This window comes from Capronia coronata (genome assembly GCF_000585585.1).
Source record: "Capronia coronata CBS 617.96 chromosome Unknown acBCG-supercont1.6, whole genome shotgun sequence".
NCBI classification, from domain to species: domain Eukaryota; kingdom Fungi; phylum Ascomycota; class Eurotiomycetes; order Chaetothyriales; family Herpotrichiellaceae; genus Capronia; species Capronia coronata.
This window is the reverse complement of record NW_006912898.1, coordinates 855,663-875,629: the sequence shown is the minus strand read 5'-3', so window position 1 is coordinate 875,629 and position 19,967 is coordinate 855,663. Positions and strand designations below refer to the sequence as shown.

The 19,967-nt window shown below is 51.7% G+C and overlaps 9 protein-coding genes across 9 annotated transcripts; 6 read left to right on the top strand and 3 right to left on the bottom strand.

The window, feature by feature from the left end:
- Nucleotides 1-355: 355 nt before the first annotated feature.
- Nucleotides 356-715, bottom strand: A1O1_06986 (uncharacterized protein; the record flags this gene model as incomplete). Its single annotated transcript, XM_007727861.1, has 1 exon — nucleotides 356-715. The coding sequence occupies one exon, from the start codon at nucleotides 713-715 to the stop codon at nucleotides 356-358; it is 360 nt and encodes a 119-aa protein (XP_007726051.1).
- Nucleotides 716-2,317: 1,602 nt separating this feature from the next.
- On the top strand, nucleotides 2,318-4,357 carry A1O1_06985 (uncharacterized protein; the record flags this gene model as incomplete). Its single annotated transcript, XM_007727860.1, has 6 exons — nucleotides 2,318-2,591; nucleotides 2,644-2,929; nucleotides 2,991-3,319; nucleotides 3,376-3,607; nucleotides 3,668-3,736; nucleotides 3,802-4,357. The coding sequence occupies 6 exons, from the start codon at nucleotides 2,318-2,320 to the stop codon at nucleotides 4,355-4,357; spliced, it is 1,746 nt and encodes a 581-aa protein (XP_007726050.1).
- Nucleotides 4,358-5,683: 1,326 nt separating this feature from the next.
- On the top strand, nucleotides 5,684-6,017 carry A1O1_06984 (uncharacterized protein; the record flags this gene model as incomplete). Its single annotated transcript, XM_007727859.1, has 2 exons — nucleotides 5,684-5,820; nucleotides 5,876-6,017. Coding segments are annotated over 2 exons (279 nt in total), but the record flags the coding sequence as incomplete, so codon positions are not given.
- A 1,389-nt stretch (nucleotides 6,018-7,406) lies between these two features.
- On the bottom strand, nucleotides 7,407-8,091 carry A1O1_06983 (uncharacterized protein; the record flags this gene model as incomplete). Its single annotated transcript, XM_007727858.1, has 2 exons — nucleotides 7,407-7,991; nucleotides 8,047-8,091. The coding sequence occupies 2 exons, from the start codon at nucleotides 8,089-8,091 to the stop codon at nucleotides 7,407-7,409; spliced, it is 630 nt and encodes a 209-aa protein (XP_007726048.1).
- Nucleotides 8,092-11,026: 2,935 nt separating this feature from the next.
- Nucleotides 11,027-11,981, top strand: A1O1_06982 (cytochrome c oxidase subunit 5b; the record flags this gene model as incomplete). Its single annotated transcript, XM_007727857.1, has 5 exons — nucleotides 11,027-11,123; nucleotides 11,216-11,272; nucleotides 11,373-11,531; nucleotides 11,626-11,726; nucleotides 11,817-11,981. The coding sequence occupies 5 exons, from the start codon at nucleotides 11,027-11,029 to the stop codon at nucleotides 11,979-11,981; spliced, it is 579 nt and encodes a 192-aa protein (XP_007726047.1).
- Nucleotides 11,982-12,543: 562 nt separating this feature from the next.
- A1O1_06981 (alpha-ketoglutarate-dependent 2,4-dichlorophenoxyacetate dioxygenase) lies at nucleotides 12,544-13,675 on the top strand (the record flags this gene model as incomplete). Its single annotated transcript, XM_007727856.1, has 3 exons — nucleotides 12,544-12,687; nucleotides 12,738-12,947; nucleotides 13,049-13,675. The coding sequence occupies 3 exons, from the start codon at nucleotides 12,544-12,546 to the stop codon at nucleotides 13,673-13,675; spliced, it is 981 nt and encodes a 326-aa protein (XP_007726046.1).
- Nucleotides 13,676-14,335: 660 nt separating this feature from the next.
- A1O1_06980 (alcohol dehydrogenase) lies at nucleotides 14,336-15,202 on the top strand (the record flags this gene model as incomplete). Its single annotated transcript, XM_007727855.1, has 1 exon — nucleotides 14,336-15,202. The coding sequence occupies one exon, from the start codon at nucleotides 14,336-14,338 to the stop codon at nucleotides 15,200-15,202; it is 867 nt and encodes a 288-aa protein (XP_007726045.1).
- Nucleotides 15,203-15,702: 500 nt separating this feature from the next.
- On the bottom strand, nucleotides 15,703-16,931 carry A1O1_06979 (uncharacterized protein; the record flags this gene model as incomplete). Its single annotated transcript, XM_007727854.1, has 5 exons — nucleotides 15,703-15,984; nucleotides 16,038-16,273; nucleotides 16,327-16,608; nucleotides 16,660-16,746; nucleotides 16,802-16,931. The coding sequence occupies 5 exons, from the start codon at nucleotides 16,929-16,931 to the stop codon at nucleotides 15,703-15,705; spliced, it is 1,017 nt and encodes a 338-aa protein (XP_007726044.1).
- A 2,067-nt stretch (nucleotides 16,932-18,998) lies between these two features.
- A1O1_06978 (uncharacterized protein) lies at nucleotides 18,999-19,823 on the top strand (the record flags this gene model as incomplete). Its single annotated transcript, XM_007727853.1, has 3 exons — nucleotides 18,999-19,055; nucleotides 19,163-19,742; nucleotides 19,798-19,823. The coding sequence occupies 3 exons, from the start codon at nucleotides 18,999-19,001 to the stop codon at nucleotides 19,821-19,823; spliced, it is 663 nt and encodes a 220-aa protein (XP_007726043.1).
- Between the last annotated feature and the right edge of the window lie 144 nt (nucleotides 19,824-19,967).

The following is a 19,967-nucleotide window of genomic DNA, read 5'->3' as shown; positions in this document are numbered from 1 at the left end:
TCCTCATCCTCATCCTCATCCTCATCCTCATCCTCATCCTCATCCTCATCCTCATCCTCATCCTCATCCTCATCCTCATCCTCATCCTCATCCTCCGTCTCCTCACCCCTCGCCGCTCTCAACTCCTCTCGCAACGCAACGATGGTGCGTGCTGCGGCCTTCAACATTCTTCCAGCCGGGGTTATACCCCCCTCCTCCTCCACGGTGGCCAGAATGTCAGGATCGACAACCGCCCGAGCCTCATTCTCGCAGACCTTCTGTTCGGTCTGGCGGCCACGGGAGTCCACGGAGCCCTCTGTAGTAAAGTTCTTAGTTAGTAATTGTGTAACCAGCGTACGCTTTGTGTTCAAGTCAATCACTTACTGGTGGTTGAGTACGTCCGCTTGGCCTTCTTTGTCGGCCTGCCTGACATGGCGTCCTGTCGCCCACTGCTCCCAGCATCACTCCCGACATCGGCGGCACTGGTGGCGTCTTCATCGTCATCGTTGCTGCTGTTCAACCAGTCCGACGTGCCCGCTGTGGCTGCTCCGGTAGCCCGGGAGGCCGACAGGACACCAGCAGGGAACCGCAGCATCACCTTTTCTCCCTGGGCAGCCGGCTGCACCGGCTGCGAGGGGCGCGGGCGCGGGCTCCCCTCGTGGTGAATCGAGCGGATCTCACCACCCGATGATGAAGAAGAGGAAGGAGACAAAGAAGGCTGCTTTGACGAATCCATGCTGCAGATGACTGTCTCTGGCTTGTTTGGAGGTGACAGGATGGGCTTTGTGTGCTGGGGTGAAGAGCAAAGTGACAGGCCGGATAGACTCTTCAGGCGTTGGCTAATCGGAGAGAGAGAAAGTCCTGAGAACAAGCCTTCGAGAATTCGAGAAGGAGTATGAGTTCAGATGGATGTACAGGGACTGACTGGCTTTGAGTAGGGTGCGATGAAGGTAGAAGAAGAAGAACTGAACGTCGAGAAAAGTGTAATGGTGTAAGTCATTCAGATGCTGAGAGGTGCAAAAGGTATTGGAGGCTCGTCGAAGCAAGACTAACAGCCAAGTTCCAACGTCTTCCAGATCAAACCTGCACCAAGAAGCCTCCAACACCTGCACCCAAACATCCGCCATCGGAATCTCTGCTCCGCAGTCTGTCCACAAGGCTATCGATCCCTCGTCAACAACATACAACAACAGTTTCTTATCCGTCGAGTCTCTGCAGTATAGACTTCATGTCTGTATGCTGACAGCGCATCTTATGGCAACGCTTGCCTCCAGTAAAACTCTCCTGCGCGGGAAGCAGCCCTTGAAGGAAAGTGTACAGCCTTGGACCGGTTCTGGTGGTAAGGGCCCGTCCCTGGGCTGCAAGGGACCACAGGTCTATCTGCAGCGGCGAGAATATTGAAGCTGTCCTTCCTTGACATTGAAGTGTATCCTGTCCACCGTACGAAGCGATGTCGGTGTGGACAGCTTGGACATAAAGGGTAGGTCTTGACTGCGTTGTTTGATAGAAAGCATCCTGACAAGCAACAGAAACAGCGACATGCCACAAGAGCTTGTCAACGACTGCATGTTTCTTCAGCCGTCAACCATCCTCGAAGGTGTCCCTAGGTGGATAAGGGCGCCGCTCTTGGCGGTATTTGCTGGCCTCATATGTTTGGCGGCATGCCGGATATCCCTGAGCGGCGGAGGCAGATGGGGTAGCACCATATTCGGTGGCCACATCTGTGTACCAGCATCCCGCCGGAGCACCAGAAAGTAGCAAAGAGTAGACATGCCCCAGAGAATCCGGACAAGAAAAGACCATCATTGCCATGGGCGTCGTCGGGATAGTGGTCAAGACCCCACATCAGGCTTCTCCGCAAAATTCCCATCCCGACGAGGGTTCTCCAGCCTGGAGAATACCCACATTCGTGACAATTGTCCTGGGGCCGAGGGACACACAGTCATGGGTAGATGGTCTTGCATACCTTCGCGGCCATTTCCCGAAACTCAGCATTTCGCCGAAGCCTGGCTGGAGATACCCCAGCCGTGTGGAAGTATTTACTCTCCAAGCGGTGGTTCAGCCAAGATAGGTCGTCCTCGGCCTCCTCCAACTCGCTTTGTTTGTGGGCACGTCGCTCGCTGCGGAGGCATAGTCGGAATCTGACCGCTTGTGAGGCTTCTTATCAACTGCCGGGGTGGAACTGTGACAAGATCTCTCGAGCCATTCCTGCCCATCGTGATTTGGGGGTGATATGTATATTATAGGCAGTCTGCCCCTAGGAAGGGAACTCTTTCCCTTGGACTGAGTTATACAATCTCTGGCGCCTTTGTTGGAAGCGTGAGTGTCAAGCAACAACATGGCCGCGGACAAGGTTCCAATCCAGGCTGAGACCATCGAAAATGCCCAAGCTGAAGAGCGGCGCCGGGCAGCCGAGTTTGAGGCTCCTATGGAGCATATTCAGGAGCTCAACGAGGCGCAACACATCAATCTCAGCTGGCGATCGTGGCTCGTGGTCTTCGTGACGTGTTTTGCCATCATGGCGCAAGTCTTCGTTGTTGTGGCTGCTGGCTCTGTCATTGCCTTTATCATCCGGGATCTTGGTGATGCTTCGATCGCCGGTTGGATTATTCGTAAGAGACATTGTCCCGGTGCTTCAAGATGTGCTGACAATCCGGCTGGTAGAGGGGCCACTACTTATGCAAAGCGTGCTATCCCCGATTGTCGGCCGTTTGAGCGATGTCTTGGACCGCAAATATGTGGCTTCCATTCCAGCACTGATTGCTTTCGCCGGAGCAGTGGTATCAGCGCGGGCCACCTCAATGTCAATGCTTATTGGTGGTGGTATCCTTATTGGAGTGACCTTGAGCACTATCTCGATAGTCCAGGCTATCCCGAGCGAGGTATTGCCCCTCAAATACAGGGCTCTTGCGAATGGATTCGCTTTTCTGGGGGGAGCCGTGGGCGGACTGTACGTGACATGCAAAGTGTCTTCGAAGTGAAGGTTTTCGCTGACAGTATCGGTCTCCAAGGGTCGGTGTCCTGGGCTCCGGAGGGGTGACGAATGCCAGTCCATCAGGCTGGCGTGACATCTTCTGGATGCAGGCTGCATTTCATCTGGCCACGTTCCTCGGCATCATGCTTTTCTACCACCCAACACGACGCTCCGATTACCCGAAAATGTCCCTGAAACAATACATTTGGGCTGTAGATCCTATTGGATCCATCCTCTTCATCGTTGCTTGCACGCTGTTGCTGTTGGCTTTGGACTGGGCGGGAGGAGCCTATGCCTGGTCTGATGCTCATGTTGCAGCTCCGCTCGGTGTAGGGTTTGGTTTTCTGGCGCTATTCTGCGTCTATGGTGGGTCACTGCAGATCTCTTGCACCCAAGTTTTGCTGATAGTGTTCTCTTCACAGAATGGAAGGGTCGTTCCGATGGTCTGGTGGCCCATGTCTTTTTCAAAGGCTCACCCAACTTTGCTCTCTCGGTCTTCGCATTCGCAGTCGAAGGCTGGTTGTTCTACAGCGCTGTCAACAGTGTCACACCCCAGATTGTCTTGAATCTCGGATACGAGACCAATGCGTGGAAGATTTCCATCCGACAGTTGTCGTACAATCTTGTGACTCTGTTTGCCTCTATTCCTCTGACGTGAGTCCACTATTGGGCCAACGAAGCTAAACACCTATTCAATCTGACAGGAGCTTGCAGGCTGTATGCGACAAAGTACAAAGACCTGAAGTCGCCATTGATAGGGACATTCATCATTTTCCTGGTTGTGTAAGTATTGTTCACTAGCAATGCACCCTCCTATAGATAGGGACTGCGAGGCTGACAATTCGCAGGTGCATCTGTTATGCCGTGATCACGCCTAGCATGAACAAGGCACAGATCGGCTTCAACGTCCTGTCTGGTCTTGGGCAGTCAGGTCCGCTGACACTGATCGTAGCACTCGTTCAATTCACAGCACCTCATGCATTTCTTTCGACAGCAACAGGATTGGGATTCTCTGCTCGTGCAATTGGAGGTGCTTTTGGATCTGCTGTTTTGGATGCCATCATCAATGGGAAACTCAAATCTTATCCTACCAAGGTTGGAAATGCGGCAGTTGAAGCTGGCCTGCCAACATCCTCGGTCCCAGCTTTGCTAGAGGCTCTTGCAGCAGGGGTCGGTGTTTCCGACGTCGTCGGGATCAACGCCACTATCGAGGCAAAGGCATTGGATGCAAGTCATTGGGCATATGCTCATGCGTACAGGGTTGCATGGGCCAGTATCATCCCCTTTGTGGTTCTTGCCTTGCTCGCCATTTTCTTCCTCAAAGGAGTCAAAGAGCTCATGACGGAAAAGGTCGAAGCGACGGTTGAACATGTCACGACTGAGGTGAGCGTCAACAAAGCTTGAATCTATCCAGAGCCTGCTGGCTTGGTAGATGGCATATCTGGAGCGAGTGAGCCATAGTGAACTGAGGTTACAAGGAGTGAGGAGGAAGGACACCTAGGTAAGGTCCTTCTGTCTTGAGAGCGGACAGGAGAGTGTACGGAAGGTCGATGTCTCGTAGCTATGCTCCTGGACAAGGGTTCCCGACTTGCCCACGTGTCATGCCATCCGTTGTGGATATGATATTTGCTATCCGGCGATATGACAGTTGCCGTGATTGATACAGGAAGGCTGAGCTATGCAGTCGCGACGCGTTGACCAAGGTTGGATCTCTGATGTTGAACGTACCACGGTAGATTGCTTTGAAGGCATGGCGCAGCTAACAATGTGGCTGCTTTAAGATGTCAATAGCTGCCCCGCCACGACAGGATGAAGCAGCGGGAGATCCATCAAAATGGGTCTTGGTCGTTTGATGATTGGTTACACCTCCAGACTGCGGTCGGCGATTTTGATTGAAGTGAACACTGCCGCTGACCGGCTTCATCTCTTGCAATCTCCTGTCGACTCCACCAATTCATCAAACCCTCTTTCTCGAGCCACTCAACATCCTTTCACACGACCCATCCGCCGCTTCTTCGTCGGGGCCCTGTCGTCTTGATCAATAGTCGTCCTGGGATCCTCCCGCTTCGCCTCTCCATCGTGCAGCCGTAGCCTTAATTCGATTGATACGGCTGATCTAAACATCTGTTAACGTGCGCCTATCATAATTGGCTCCTAAAAGAGATTGTTTACTACAACGCCTAATGTTGCTGAACACCTCCTGGTACTGGGGAGACCCTGGCCAGAAGTAGGCCGACAGAGATCCAGCGGTCCACTGCAAACGACACCAACGACGCATGTGAAATTTGAAGAGATAGAGGCTCCCACAGAAGCTTGGGCAGTCAGAACAAGCGCCCTCGAGGAACTTCGAGCCCCAAAGAAAGTGAAACCGGTTGCACGATGAGAGGAGCCAGCAACTGAGGGCTCTCTATACGTATCGCTTTCTGTTTTTATTTTGTTTGCGACTCTCCTTCCTGCCACTCAGCGATGTGAGCAGGCTGTTCTTGCAGATCCTACGATCTCCTTGTTTGTTCTTTGCGCTGTCTTCCAGATCTGTTGCACTCACTCGTTCGTGCTTCAGCATCGTCCGTTCGTTACCGCCTGGTGCTTTTTCCTTCTGTCATCGCAGAATACTCGATAACCCTCAGACCACTCAGCCGTCCGAGACCCGAGGTTGACGGCCCTGCTTTCCAAGCCGCCGTCTGAGCAGTGCAACACAGAAGCCCTTGTCACTTGCTTCCAGCTTTCAAAATGGCGGGGGTGCGCGACCCAGCTTTTTGGCGCCGATTCTCAATGGCGGTCCATCTGGATGAAGAGAAGGGAACAATGTCAGATTCAAAATCGACTTCGACTTCGACTGTATCGCCGAAGCCTGGATACAAACATACGTACGTGGTGGAAATGGCAGGTATAGATGTCGACGGTACTGACTATGCTTTGTAGGGATTCCTGGCTGGAGCGGACACGGAAGAAACAGCGTCGAACCCGGATCCTGGGCTGGGTCATCGCTTTGGGCTTTCTTATCATCGTTGTGGCCATCGTTATGGTCCTCCTGTGGCTCGCGAAAGTCGGACCGTTCAAGCAAGACTGATGATCGCTTGGAACAAGAATTTCGATCGGACACATTATCGACGTAAGAGGATACACAGTATATCACCACCTTGTATCCAACAGCCAACAACAGGCTGGAGGAATCTCTCTCAACAACTCATGTCACTAGCGCCTTCGCGACCTTCAATGCTGGATCCATGGAATGTCAAGCTTTATTCTCCTCACCTCAGGGTGCGCCCGGCATCACCATCAGGGGAGTCTTGGTCGAGAACCAGAGCTATTGTGAACCGCAACGGAGAAGATCAGGGATCCCAGGTGACTATGCCTGATGACAGGATGGACGCCCCAATTGCAATACCAGCAAAATTACTATTTTATGATATCACGAGAAACATGGTTACTTCACGGCGGTATGGCCGGGCAGATAGACAATAGACATTTTAGATTTCGGACGCATCGAATGTCCATATGGGGCTTCTATAGTTTTGGTTGAAACTTCTTGCAGCACATGTTCGAAGCGTGGACACTTTACAGTGGGCGCATAAATTTGGATGAAGCCGGACTTGCAAGGTCAAGGGGCAAGGAATCATCCCAATTCATGCCTTTTGGCTTCTTTCATTTCCTCGCCATCACTGCACTATAACTACAGTTCTCTCATTCAAAAACACAGATGTGATGACTGCGGGCCCGAGTGCTTCAGACACGAAAGACACTCTAGTGGTCTCCATGCCTCCATTTCACCGCTGCTTCATCAAGCAAACGAATCGTGGTGCCTTGTGTGGTGCGGACCGCAATGATTCAATTCGAAATGCACTGGAGCCCGAGTAGGCTTCAAGTGCTGCCTGAAACTGGTTTCAGGCCCGCCCTGGCTTGAAATGAGATACACAGGAGAGAAGACGTGAAGCTTTCAAGTTGTCCGGCATTGAGGCCTTTAACCTGCTGAAGTTTTCCCATCCTGCTTGCTTCTGATTGCCGAGACTCCCGGTTGACTCTTCGGCCTAGTACTTCGCCCATGAATTCCGTTGGCACTTATATGCTGCCTCAGAACATTGACATAAGGTCATAGCCATGCCCCAGTATTCATCAAAGACCGAACTCTGTGCCGTATTGGAACGCGCGGGAGTCGACACACATTGAGAACATTCGTGGTTGTTTCGAAACTCGCGTTGATTCTTTCTGGGTCATTGAATTCGTTTCGACAAGTCCGTAAATTCGCTTATTGATGTAATTGCGCTGTAAAGTCTTTCGAGTTCTTGCCGTAAATGGGCCGAGCGCGTGCATCACCCTGAGCGATAACAATCCCGTTGTCCGACTGCAAGGTTCGGTGTATGCGCCGAGCAGATCGACAAGCGGGCGGGCGTAGAGACGATTCTGCATGACTCTGCACCCCAAGCACAGCAGACCTCTTCGAGGCGGCCATCATCTAAAATCTCTTCCTCGTCGGTTCGGGGCTGGGACTTCGGGTCACGCTCCTGTCATCTCTGCCGCGCTCCTTCAGCCACTTCTTCGTGCTGAGCTCCAGTTCCCTTTCGAGCTCGGGACTCGGTTCCTTTCTGTGGATGAAATTGCAAAATCCGCCTCGTACACAGCCCTCGCCCGAGTTCAATCGACAACATGCCTCTCTGAAATCGGTGACGGGACTCAATTCGCAGTATATCGGCCGCGCAGCATACCATCTACTATTCAGCGCGTCGCACGCTGCTTGCGCCGAGTCTTCGTACTTGAATCGCGCATAGACGTTGCCGATCAGATGGTCGTTGTTGTTGTCGCAAACCACCACCTCCTCGAGTTCGCCATACTTGCACATCTCGCACCAGAAGTCCTCGTAGAAAGCGTCAAAGTGGTTCTGCAGTTGCGACGCGTTCATCTTGTTCTTTGGATCATACGCCGGGTTCTGGTAGAGGTTCGGTAGGAGGATGGTCTGGCTGTAGGACGGCTTGACGTGTTTTCGCGAGCATCTGTCGCCGTGGCGGCAGGCGCCAATCTTATAGTAGAAGGAGCAGTTGACCTGGGACTATCTGTTAGCTATGTTCAATGTTGTTGAGAGGGGGGAATGGACTTACCTTGTCCTGTTCTGTTCCGAAAATGGAGGCGAGATAGTTAGCCATGATTTAATGATCTTGACTCTGCGGTATGGTTGGTATGTTGTTTTTGGCGTCTGTGTGATGTTTTGGGTATACACAGTAAGTTTTGCAATCAACAAGAAGCGCGATTGATATTGTAGTCGTGATATGCGTGGCGAACAGAGGCATAAATGCTCATGGTTAGTCAATAATAAAAGATGCAGTTGGCCGCACTAGCCTGCCACGTGATCGCGTTACAAATTCATGCTCACTGAGGCTGCGGGTTCTAGAATTTTCTTGGCGCCAGCCTCGCCGAGACGACACCGCAGAATGGTGAGGTTCAAGGGTCGGGGGAGCGGGTGTTCCGGGTTCTTCTATCTTCATAGTGGGTGTTCCCTGCCACCTATCATTTAGGCTTCTTTAATACGGGGTCCCAAAGTTCCCAACCTCATCAGAAACTTGCTTGCCACGAGACTGGGCATCAACTCCGGGGCGATTTAGCCTTGTTTGACGCAAGGCTGAAAACTCCACGTTTTGCCTCAGGCACTACAAACGCGTTCCAAGCACTGTCAAGCCCGCGCCGTTTCATTCACCAGTGTCCTTGCTCTCAATCATTATGGAGGGCGATGATTGCGTATCGCTGAAGTCATTGTAGGACTGTCTTCAAACATGGTTGTGAGAGTGTAGCTTGCAGAGACACAAAACTGAGGGATACATGTTGCAACGGGCAATTCTTACAGGCCTCCCTGTCCATTGCTCCATTCGACCAGCTCACACTGGGAGCTAGCTTCTTTGCTAACTTCGTCAAATTCCAGACGCACGTCAGCTAATAATAATTCAACTCGCCCGACCTCCTTCCTAACAGGACTGCATGGCATGCTTGGAATCGAACTGTAATACTCCACAAGTGGTTATGGAAGTGCAATGACAGTGTCAGAGAAGGAGAGGCCCAAGAATCGAAATCGATGCTCTCAGAGTCCTATTTCCACACAGGTTTACCGCCTCCCGCCTCCTCTGTCCTCACATGTTACCTCTGTGAGACTCGGACTGCGACTGGGCCTTGCATCATGGCACGGGTAGCAGACTCTGGCTGGTCGGGGTTTGGCTTCATCAGCTAGAGAGCCAGAGTAGTGTATAACCAGTAAAGAGGAAAATTCACTTGCCTGTGTCTGGCAGGGGGGACTCCCTCCACACAAGAGCACCTTCCCAGACCATTGCAGGTTGTAGCCCACCTTCCAGTTGCATGAACTACAAGGAGTTCTGCCGTACCACCACAATTGCCGCACATTCAACAATCATGAATTCTAAACAAATAAAAAAGCAAAAGGTGTCGACACTGACTCGAACCGAGCGTGTGGCGTTTACCTTCTCAAAGTCTCTCTTTTCATATAGGAGCCTGGAGCTTCTCGCACCAGCAGTCAAGAACCTCAGACCTTGAAGGTTGAAGCGGTGTGACGGGTGAATTGGAGAGTCTGTGGTCGTTGGGTTATACCACTGCGCCAGCAGACCAGGAAAAAAGCAAAAACTCTCATCCAGAACCCGCCCCCGGTAAGGGCTGAGGTCTGGATGAGAGAAATCCCTAGCTGTTGAAGGGATTTTTTGTTCGTTCGTCAGGTTACTCTCCTACCATAAGCACTCCGGTGAGTCAATAAGCGGTAGGAGCCTTCAGTCATCGTCCGCAGTCTCACCACCGCTACACCGGTAAGGCAGTAGGAGTGGTGCTTAACTCAGAGTCAGTCCAGCTAGGGGTCTGCCTCAAGGATTCGTGGCTTCGCCCAAGAGCAAACTGTCTTATGCCTGGTGGCCACACCCTCACGCCCCAACTAGCCTAGCTAATACCCACCGAAGGTATATCATTGCTAGGGTTGGGACCCGGGATAGACATAAGAATTGTTGGACAAAATTCTGAACATTTAAAATATATCCCTTCAAAACAGCCCTGGGCTGGGCCAATCACAGCCAAGAATGGGAGCGAGGGCAACACGCACCTTCACGTGAGTCTTACCATTCACCGCATAACCTTTCCTACTGGGGCACTATCCCGAGGACTTTGGTTGTCCTTTGGGCCATGACCTCGCTCAAGCCGCTCCGGTGCATTGTCATTATCTTCGAGGTTGACGCTTTTGCAGATTGCGATATCTGCCCTCGTCATGGTCATGACTTGAGACATATATCAGCTTGGTAGAATCAGCCTTATCGAGACCAAGTCTCAATCAACACAGCAACCTTGGACGCCCTCTGGGTACCACATGTCATTCACTGCCATCTCCTTCTGCTCCCACCTGGCAATGCACAAAACTCCATGGAGTGAGCATGAAACTGTCTCAAGAATGACATCTGTTGCCAGCTGTGACAAGACTGCACAAGAGCTCAGCCGCTTGGGAGGATAGCCCTTACTAGGCCGCTCAAAACCCAAGTTTCTGTTCAAGTCATCGAACCTTTCGGAGAAGGCGAGGTTGACGGCGGGCAAGTCGACCACACATCCATAGCACAAATTGGAGTACTGGCCATCCTGGGTACATCTTCAGGCTTCTCAATGGCGCAACGCTGGTTTGATATCGCACAGAACGATGAGTGCTGATAAGCGATTGTCAGGGGTATATTGCTTAGTCATCTGCTACTCATGTGATCTTTCGATCACGTGACATCAACTACGGCGTCCTCATAAGTCACGGTACTCTGCATCCGGGTAGCTCTTTACATATACTAGAAGTACCCTACAATATCGGGAAGTGATCGAGGAGATCCTAGTTCTTGCAAGATTCTGTATGACAGAGGACTGCGCTGTCCAGGGGAGCGTATTGCCAGAATAGCTGGACTGCGTCAGACCACCATCTGATGCCAAGGCCCAAAGCTCCCAAGCTCCCAGCAACCAATCATCAATCATCCAAACTCGACGCAGTTTCCAACGATCTCCTGCTTTCAACGTCCCTTTCGCTATTCTTCACCAAGTCGACCACTCCGCTCCTCACAGTACACCATGTCGGCAGCACGCGCAGCCTTGTCGCTGGCACGGCGTGTGCCTTTCAAGCCAGTCCGGATCGCTCCTCGAACATTTTCCACGGTCACCGTTCGACGTACGTCAATCAATACCCCGAAGCTCCAGAGACACAGTCTTTCAATGCCGTGTCTCACCCAAGAAAATCTGTGACTGATATTGGCCTTCTAGGAGAGAAATACGACCCAAAGCCAGGTGAACCGGAGGGCAAAATCATCCCTTTTGATCGTGAGTCTGGATTCTCAGCCATGCGACAAGCTTCATTCCAGCGACCAGTCGAAGCTGGATGGAGCAACACGCGCAACAACTGACGTGGAAATGACAATAGAAATCAAGACCGAACAAGATCTCCTTCCTCCCGGTGCCGAGCCCGGTACTGTTCCCACGGATCTTGACCAGTCTACTGGTTTGGAACGTCTCGAAATTCTTGGAAAGATGCAAGGCATTGACATCTTCGACATGTCACCACTTCCGTCCGACCGAGTCGGTATGTAATAACCCGACGGATGCACCGGTGCCGGAGAGGGCAACTTTGGATGCTGCCACCTCTTTAAGATGGGTGCTGACGATTCTGTGTCCAGGCACTTTTGAGAACCCAATCGTTGTCAAATCAGCTGGAGACGAAATTCAAGCTGGTTGCACCGGCTGCCCTGCGGACTCTCACCTCGTCCGATGGCTAGTGGTATGTCCTTGCGATCTTTAGATGTTTTCGACCGGGGTCTTTCCTCGCAACACTCAATGTGGAACATCCGCTGACAACCCGATTTACCAGCTGTCCCGAGCGAGGCCCTTTGAACGATGCAACGAATGCGGTAGCGTCTACAGAATGGACTACGTTGGACCCCCAGATGACCCGCATGACCACCACCACCACGGCGGCTTCGAAGAGCCCAAGACGATGGCTGATTATGTCAAGCCTGACTACTGGTACCGATAAAGAAAGGCATATGGAGCGGATGTGTTGAAACAGTGCATTGGGGAGACGTTGTACATAACGTGATACAGGGGTGATCAGACCACCGAAACAATCGATCATGGTTTACCTGCCAAGCTTCTGTTCAGTTGAGACGCAAGGGTAAGAGTAGGAATAGGCTTGCATACCCTCATGAGAAATCCTCAAACATAATTGTTCATCGAACGGTGCTCAACCTGTCCCTGTGATAAATGCACCAGTTTCGCCGTTGGATACGCCACGCTAACCATGACGGAAGACCCAATGAAAAGGCTGTTTCAACCCTTTCGATGCTGATACTTGACCTGGCGAATGCAGTCTTATCACGCAAACGAAATTAGACCGGGTGCGATATGCTGTGCACCTGTGTCACAGAGAGGGCGTGCAGCGGGCATCTCCAGGACGATTGGAGATAAGGTAAGAGGGGGTGCATGTACGCAGACTCCGCAAGATACATATGAGATGAGGAGCTCCTCGGAAAACGCAGCAGTTTTGTGATCGAGTTGCAAACCTGCATCGTAGGTATCCACGGTTACTGACAGTTATCATGCCGCACGCGACCGAACCCGTATTCCAGCACATCCAGGTCAAGCAGCTTGCGCCGACGTTTGGGGCCGAGGTGACAGGCATTGACTTCAGCAAGCCAGTTGAGCCAGAGGTGTTCAAGGAGATTCACGACGCCATCACAGAAGTAAGTTGAGTGCCGTCTGAGGGAGGATGTCTGTCGCTAAGAGGACCTAGTATGGCGTTCTAGTCTTCCGCAGAGCCGCGCTCGACGATGCCCGGCACGTTGCCTTCTCGCGTCTCTTCGGCGAGCTCGACGATGTAAAGCCCTACCTAGGACTCGGGCGCCAGAACCGATTCCCCTTCGACGAATTATTCGACGTTTCGAACCTCGAGGACGACGGATCACTGGTGCAAGTTGGAAGCAAGAGAGATCACGTATCCAAAGTATGCGATACCCAGACCCAAACATGTCTCTTAGCCTAAGCTGCTGCACAAAAGTCACAAGAGAAGCAGAGCCATATACTCAACGTGTTGTTTTGCATCAGGGCAACTCCTTGTTTCACGTCGATTCGGCCTTCAACCCGCGCCGTGCAGGCTACTCTTTGCTGCGTGCCCACGAGCTCCCACCGCCAGGGTATGGCGGCAACACCGACTTCGCCGACACCCGAACGGCGTACGACGAACTGCCTCCCGACCTCAAAGCGAAGCTGAGCGAGATGGATTACGTGGGCGCCAACTCGCTGTGGCACTCACGTAAGAAGGCATGTCCAGACTCCGAGTTTCTGCGCGATATGGACCCCGAAGCCTACCCGTTCGGCCGACACCGCATTCTGCAGTTACATGAACCTTCGGGCCGCACGAATCTGTATATTGCGAACCATCTTCACCACTTGGAATATCTGGATGGTACGCGTGTTGCGGAGCCGGAAGGTACAGAATTGATTGAGACCCTTCTCAACCACGCCTCGCAACCAAAGTACCTCCTCAGCGTAGATTGGCGCGAACCAGGCGACTTGATCTGCTGGGATAATACGGCCGTGATGCATCGCGCGGGCGAGTTCAAGGGAATGGGAAAGTACAAGAGAGATATGAGACGCACAACGGTCCACGATGGGAGTAGTTCGGCTTGGGGGCTGAATGATCATACCTTGGAGAGGATGGGACTGCCGTGATCGTTTCATTCGTACTGGGGCCTGCATCTGGATTGTAAGTCTTATGTGAAATGGATCCGTAGGTGCGAATGGATGAGAGGGGTGATGTCGGCGTCCCATTCGTAGGTAATGATCATGACTGAATAACGAGGGGGTTCTTCCAATCTCGCGAAGAGAGATACCTGGTACCCTTTCTCTTTACTACGATACTAGGTAGTACTACTGATAAGTTCTAACAATACTCTCTATCGGCACACCGGAGGTACAACGATAGCACTTCGGACACTAAAATCGATTCCATGATCATTCTGGTAATTTAAAAGCGGCGGTATTTATCTGCGGCCGTAGCGGCTATACAGAGTCTACCGCGTATTCAATTTCCAAGCAGGTCCGTCCACTGGCACCAACAGCACTTTGCATTCCCACCACTGCACGTCACCTCCTGTCGCCTGAATACATACCTACCTACCTACATAGGTCAGGTAGGTCTAGGAATCAATCATCAATCAATCAATCCTGGAGCCTGAATCCTACTCGACTTGTATAACTGGTTATAGTGAAGATTTCCCCCTTGCTCATTAGTCGACTTCAATGCGGCTGCAGGCTCTACACAAGCAACTGCTGTCCCTTGAGCGTAAAGCACTCCCCTCGGCCACCTTTGCAATCAAGTACACCCGCACCATGGCGACCCAAATCCCCACAAAGTTCGACATAAACACCACTTATACCATGAGCTCCGGCTACAAGATTCCAGTGCTTGGGTATGGTGTGTATCAAACTCCAGCTGCACAGTGCGAAGAAGTCACCCTCCATGCACTCCGCACCGGATACAGACACATCGACTCCGCCAGGGCATATCGCAACGAGCAGCCTTGTGCAGACGCCATTCGGAACTCCGGACTGAGACGAGAAGACATCTTTTTCACCAGTAAAGTCCCGCCAAAGAGTTTGGGCTACGAAGGCGCAAAGAAATCAATCGAGTCCTCTTTCTTTCAGACTGGGCTGGACTATATTGACCTTTATCTGATCCACTCGCCCTACGGCGGCAAAGAAGCCAGGTGTGGTGCGTGGAAGGCTCTGGCAGAGGCCCAGAAGGCAGGCAAAATTCGATCAATCGGCGTCTCCAACTATGGCGTCCACCATCTCGACGAATTAGAAGAATATATCAAGTCTTCTGGCGTCGGCGGCACCATCGATGTTGGTCAATGGGAACTACATCCATGGCTTCCTCGCAACGATATTGTGGAGTGGGCAAAGAAGAGAAATGTCGTGGTCGAGGCGTATTGCCCCATCGTCCGTGGTGAGCGTGCGAAGGAGCCTGTTTTGACGTCTTTGGCAGAGAAACACGGCAAGACCTGGGCGCAGATATTGCTGCGGTGGAGTTTGCAGAGAGGGTTTGTGCCATTGGTGAAAAGTGTGACGCCTTCCAGGATCGAGGAAAATGCTGGGATTTTCGAGTTTGAACTGGACCAAGAAGATATGAAGGCCCTCGATTTCCCGGACTCGTATGCGCCATGCGCCTGGGATCCAACTACCAGTCACGACTGAGTCCCTTTACGGAGCGAGCGCTTACCTCCCAAGATCTTTCTACACTTGATTCCATCAAAAAATTCCAAGATTCAAGTCACATTCGCAACTCCCAAGATGGAGGAAGACCATTCTGTCACACTGTGACGGAGTCACATGACTAAGCAGGGCTTGGCCCTACTGTATGACTTACTACTACTACTCAACTCTCTTCTTCCTCATCTGTTGCTCTGTTTGTACCTGCTCCTTAACCCTCTGCTGCTGAATAGCTTCTCAGATTTCTTCGATCTAATTTCATGTGACTGACATTCGCGGCAATACAAGTGTCATATCATTCTCTCCAGTGACCTTTTTCGATCAACCTTGCGAGCAGGGAGGGCAGCAAAACATCCCCATCAGACATGATACATCTGGCTCCACACATCTGGGACTCAATTATGCTGTCCTAGGAAGATCAGCAAAACGGCGCAGTACCTTCTTCCTGTTAGCAAAGCAGGACCGTCGGGGCAGTTGGTGGCCACTTACGCTGCGGTGGCAGCAAACACCTCATGACGCTTGGCACTGGTGGCGCTTGAACACAAGCCAGCGAACATGGTTGCGAACGCCAGCGCCACCAATATCTGTCGATAACCATCCACATGTCGAATCCTGTACAGGATCATCACGGGACCCATGATGAGACAAATCAAAATCATGGTGTAGATGAAGGCGACAAATGCGTCGAAGCGTCCTTTATCAAAAAGCTCTAGACGCAGTGTCCCGCCGCTGAGCTTCCTTCGCTGGGTGCTACTTCGAAAGCAATACTGTCATGACTCAGCTTCTAGCAGGGCACAATGCACGAGTGGTTGCTTCTCACCCTGAGGAAAGATCTACCTGCGCTTATTCTCAGTGAAAGTGCCAGCAAAAGGCCATGAATCCAGCTGGATTCTTTGTCGCTGCAGATAGCCATCAGGTCGTCAACATGCTGAATATAGCTTCTGTCACGTTGGGAAAGCTGTCCATCATTCCATATAAATGCGGCCACAGCCTCGCGGTCTCTTTGACTCGGCGCATCAAATTGGCGTATCTCGGCCGAGCGTTTCAGAAGATCGTCTAGCATCGGTCAGCAGCACTTGAGATTAACTTGGCTTAGCAGCAAGAGTCACCATAGAGCTTCAGCTCTCTGTTCAGCTTGTTGAACAACTGCTTCCGTTTTGCCGGATGTCGTCTATCGTCTCCTTCACGGCAGCAGAGTGCTCGTCTTGTTGGTTCATTATTGAAATCCTTCCAGTCCAGATCCTCGAGCGACTTCTCGATTTCTCGCAGGCGGTCTTGATGCCACACCAGAAGCCTGGCCCGCAGGTATCCGAATCGGCGGAATATCATGAAAGAAGGGTCGCTGTCAACCACGGCTGCAAGTCTCGGCCATCCTTCTGGGTTGTCTTCGACTGGTGGGCGGGCCGTTAGCATTTGAGCGGAACCGCCAGTCGGACTCATACTTTTCACAGCGCTTGTCTTGTTCCATTCTTCTTCCGGACTTCCTTGAATCGCCTTTGATATCCTTGAAATCCATCGACTCAGGCGACCTATTTCTGGCCGTTAGCGAGGCGGCCTCCATGGTTTCGGCAGTTCCTCTCTCACTCTTGTATGTCTGCCTCAGGTCTTCAGACCCCGGCGCTTTCTCCACATCTATCGTGTCCGCTTCTATCGACATAGTAGGCGTTGTTTCTGGAATACTGTCCTTGGCTTCAACAATTGCATCAGCGCTCATGGCTACGCTTTCGATGGCTGTTGCATTGATATTTGCAAGAATGAAGAATCTCATCTGGAGGACCTTTCGCTTTTGAGCGCTTCACGTCGTCGCCACCATGGTTACATCTTGAGTCGCACAAGGCGTACGTCGTGAGAGCCAGAGAGCACAACCCTCCGGTGTTACACGACGCCTTTTCAGGAAAGCATTTCCAACATTTAACGTTCTGAATATTTGGCCATACTTTGCATTTTGACGGCCTCTAGGTCCAAGGCCAGTCATGGAAAGACAACGCTGTCGAGTCTGCAATTGTACTATGAGGCAAAATACGAGTCTTGATACCGCCAGGTAACCAACTTCGTTCCTCAGCCATTATCGGGTCAGGCACCTTTCTTTCGATAGTACTGTCCACTATCTGCCGACTTTTGAACGTTGTGCTTAGCAGACGATACAGCATCCGTCTCCCTCTTCCCTTCGGCGAACCCTCTCCGGCTGTGGTCTTGAATCCCCTCTTGGCCTCCCTCCGGCATCCACGTCTGTGGGCTTTGTCCTTGCACCCCGAGACTAAGACCAGTCAGCGAGGCCGAAGTATAAATTGCCGACATTGCCTGTACTGGTTGTTCGGCGCTGGTGTACTGTCTTCCTGGTTGCACCTGCTGGGCGACTCTCTGAACCTGTCCCTGCTGACCGAACCTCTGCGCCTGCGGCCGTTCTTGTTGAATGGCTCTGGTAGCTTGCATCCCCGCAAGTTGGTAAAGGACAGCACTTTGCGTCGCTATGAGATACTGGGAGCTTTCTGGTTCTTCACCTGCATCTTCAGTTTCAAAAAAACAGTATCTTCCTACATGGACTCGGGATTGCGACGTTACCTTCAGGGCCCGAATCATCCTCAAAGCATTCGGATTGACTTTGCAGAGTGGCACCTGGCTGTTGCTGCCCGGCCTGTCTCTCATTTTCTGGAGGCGACCAGCTTCCCAAGTTCTGTTTCTTGTTCTTGTTTACTGAAGCGTGAGTAGGCATTTTGGAACAAAGGTGTCAATGAACGTTGTCGTTGAGAGGTCCGGTAGATGATGGCTGAGAAAGTATCAGGAGAGGTACTGTACCGGTAAACAACATTTTATCTTCGCTTCGAACTCTGCGTTGGACATGAACACATTCGAACGACTACGTTCTCACAACCAAACAAGACTGCACGTTGAATTACTGCGGTGGCCGTGAGTTGCGTTCGTTTTTTCGCACTTGAACTGCCTTGGGCGAAGAACACAGCAAACCGATCAACGCAGTGCCCATTCTCCATGACTAGCAGTCCAGAAAAGGCAGTGCGTCTGTGGCCGAACTTTTGAATCAACGCAAAGCATAGGCACGTGCAGGATGCCCCAACACAACGACAAGGCTGGGTCAAATAGGAGTCATGATCATATACTGCGGAAAACTCCCACTCCAGCCCTACGTGCATGAGACTGCAAATGGCTTCCGCCGGAGTTCTACAATGCTTCCTTTGTCTCTATCTTTTACTGCCTTTTTTCCAGTCTGGATTATTGAGGATTGTGGCACTGGCGTGATCCGGAACAGCAAGTCACTAACAAAAGTTTGACAGCCTTGTACCGACCACAGAGGCCCCTGGGTCAGAACCAACACATAGTTCCTGGGCCAATTACTTTGCATGTGTCTGGCGCAGGCCTCAAAGATTGAAAGATACTATGCATGATGGCCTCCACAATTTGGCAAGTGAAAGCCCTCTTGTTACAGATGCGCAAGGCTAGAGAAATGCTACTGCCCATCCTTTTGTCCGAAAAAGAGATGCTTCACATTGTCAGTCTCAATCAGCAGTGCATCATCAAACATTCAAACCCGCATATTGCCATAGTGGAGCAGTAACTTGAGGCAGGAATGACAAAGGCAGTTGGAAGCAGGAAGCAGGAAGCAGGAAGCAGGAAGATCAAGTATATATGAAGGGTTTCCCATGGAGCCTTTTGCTACCGCTTCCTTTCCTCCACCATCTTCTTCAACTGTCACCCTCATCGTTTGCAGCCCTTATCATCACTACCTGCGTCCATCTACGTCTACTTATCTAACGTCCTGGTCAAAATGCAAGTGAAAGTGCGTGACTGGAAGAGAGCATCGAACCTCGCAAAAGGTGGAGATGTACGTGTTCCACCTCTCCATCCCCGTTGAAGATTTGTTCGATGAATCTTTGGAAATACCCCTAAATTCTTGACACTGACGTGATTGGCCCGGTCTGGCCTTTCTAGTGGTTCCCTCGACGATTCAGAACCGGCGACTGGATATATTCAGCCCTCCATCGCGATCCCTTGGAGGTGATCTCTGTGAACGATCGACGAGACCAGGAGATTCAGTGTCGCGACGGCGGCAGCGTGATTGGGTTCACGTATCGGCAGGTGAAGAAAGTCAAGTTCCTCCATGACGACTACGTGACCATCAAAGGATACGAAGATCCAGCTGCGGGGGCCAAACCCGTCATCTACCAGATCAGCGAGGTCGAATGTTGGGAGAGAGACCGTTTCTACGTCGACTGGCGACGCAACACGACCCCAAACTTCAAGCTTCCTTGGGTGGGCAAGAGATTGAGGGAACATCACTGGTTCGTTGGCATGTACCGAATTGTGAGCACAGAAGACGCGAGCAAGGCTTGGGTGCCGCAGCATCGTCTGAAGCTCGCAGATGTCAGAGGCTCGTACGACTGGCAACACATGGAGTGGATCAACTACTATGATACGAGTGATTCATCGGATAGCGAATTTTTCCTGTCAGGCGAGGCGGATAGTTTGAAAGACTCGTCCGACGAGGAAGATGAGGGTTCTAGATACGCTAGTGAGCCAGTAGTTCCACTGCTCTCTGCTCTCGGTGTCTGTAAGAAGCGTGCCAGCGTCCCATGGGACGAAGGGGATGTAGAGGACACTGAAGATGAAGGGGACGAAGGGGACGACGAAGATGATGGAGACGAAGGAGACGAAGGAGACGAAGGAGACGAAGGAGACGAAGGAGACGAAGGAGACGAAGGAGACGAAGGAGACGAAGGAGACGAAGGAGACGAAG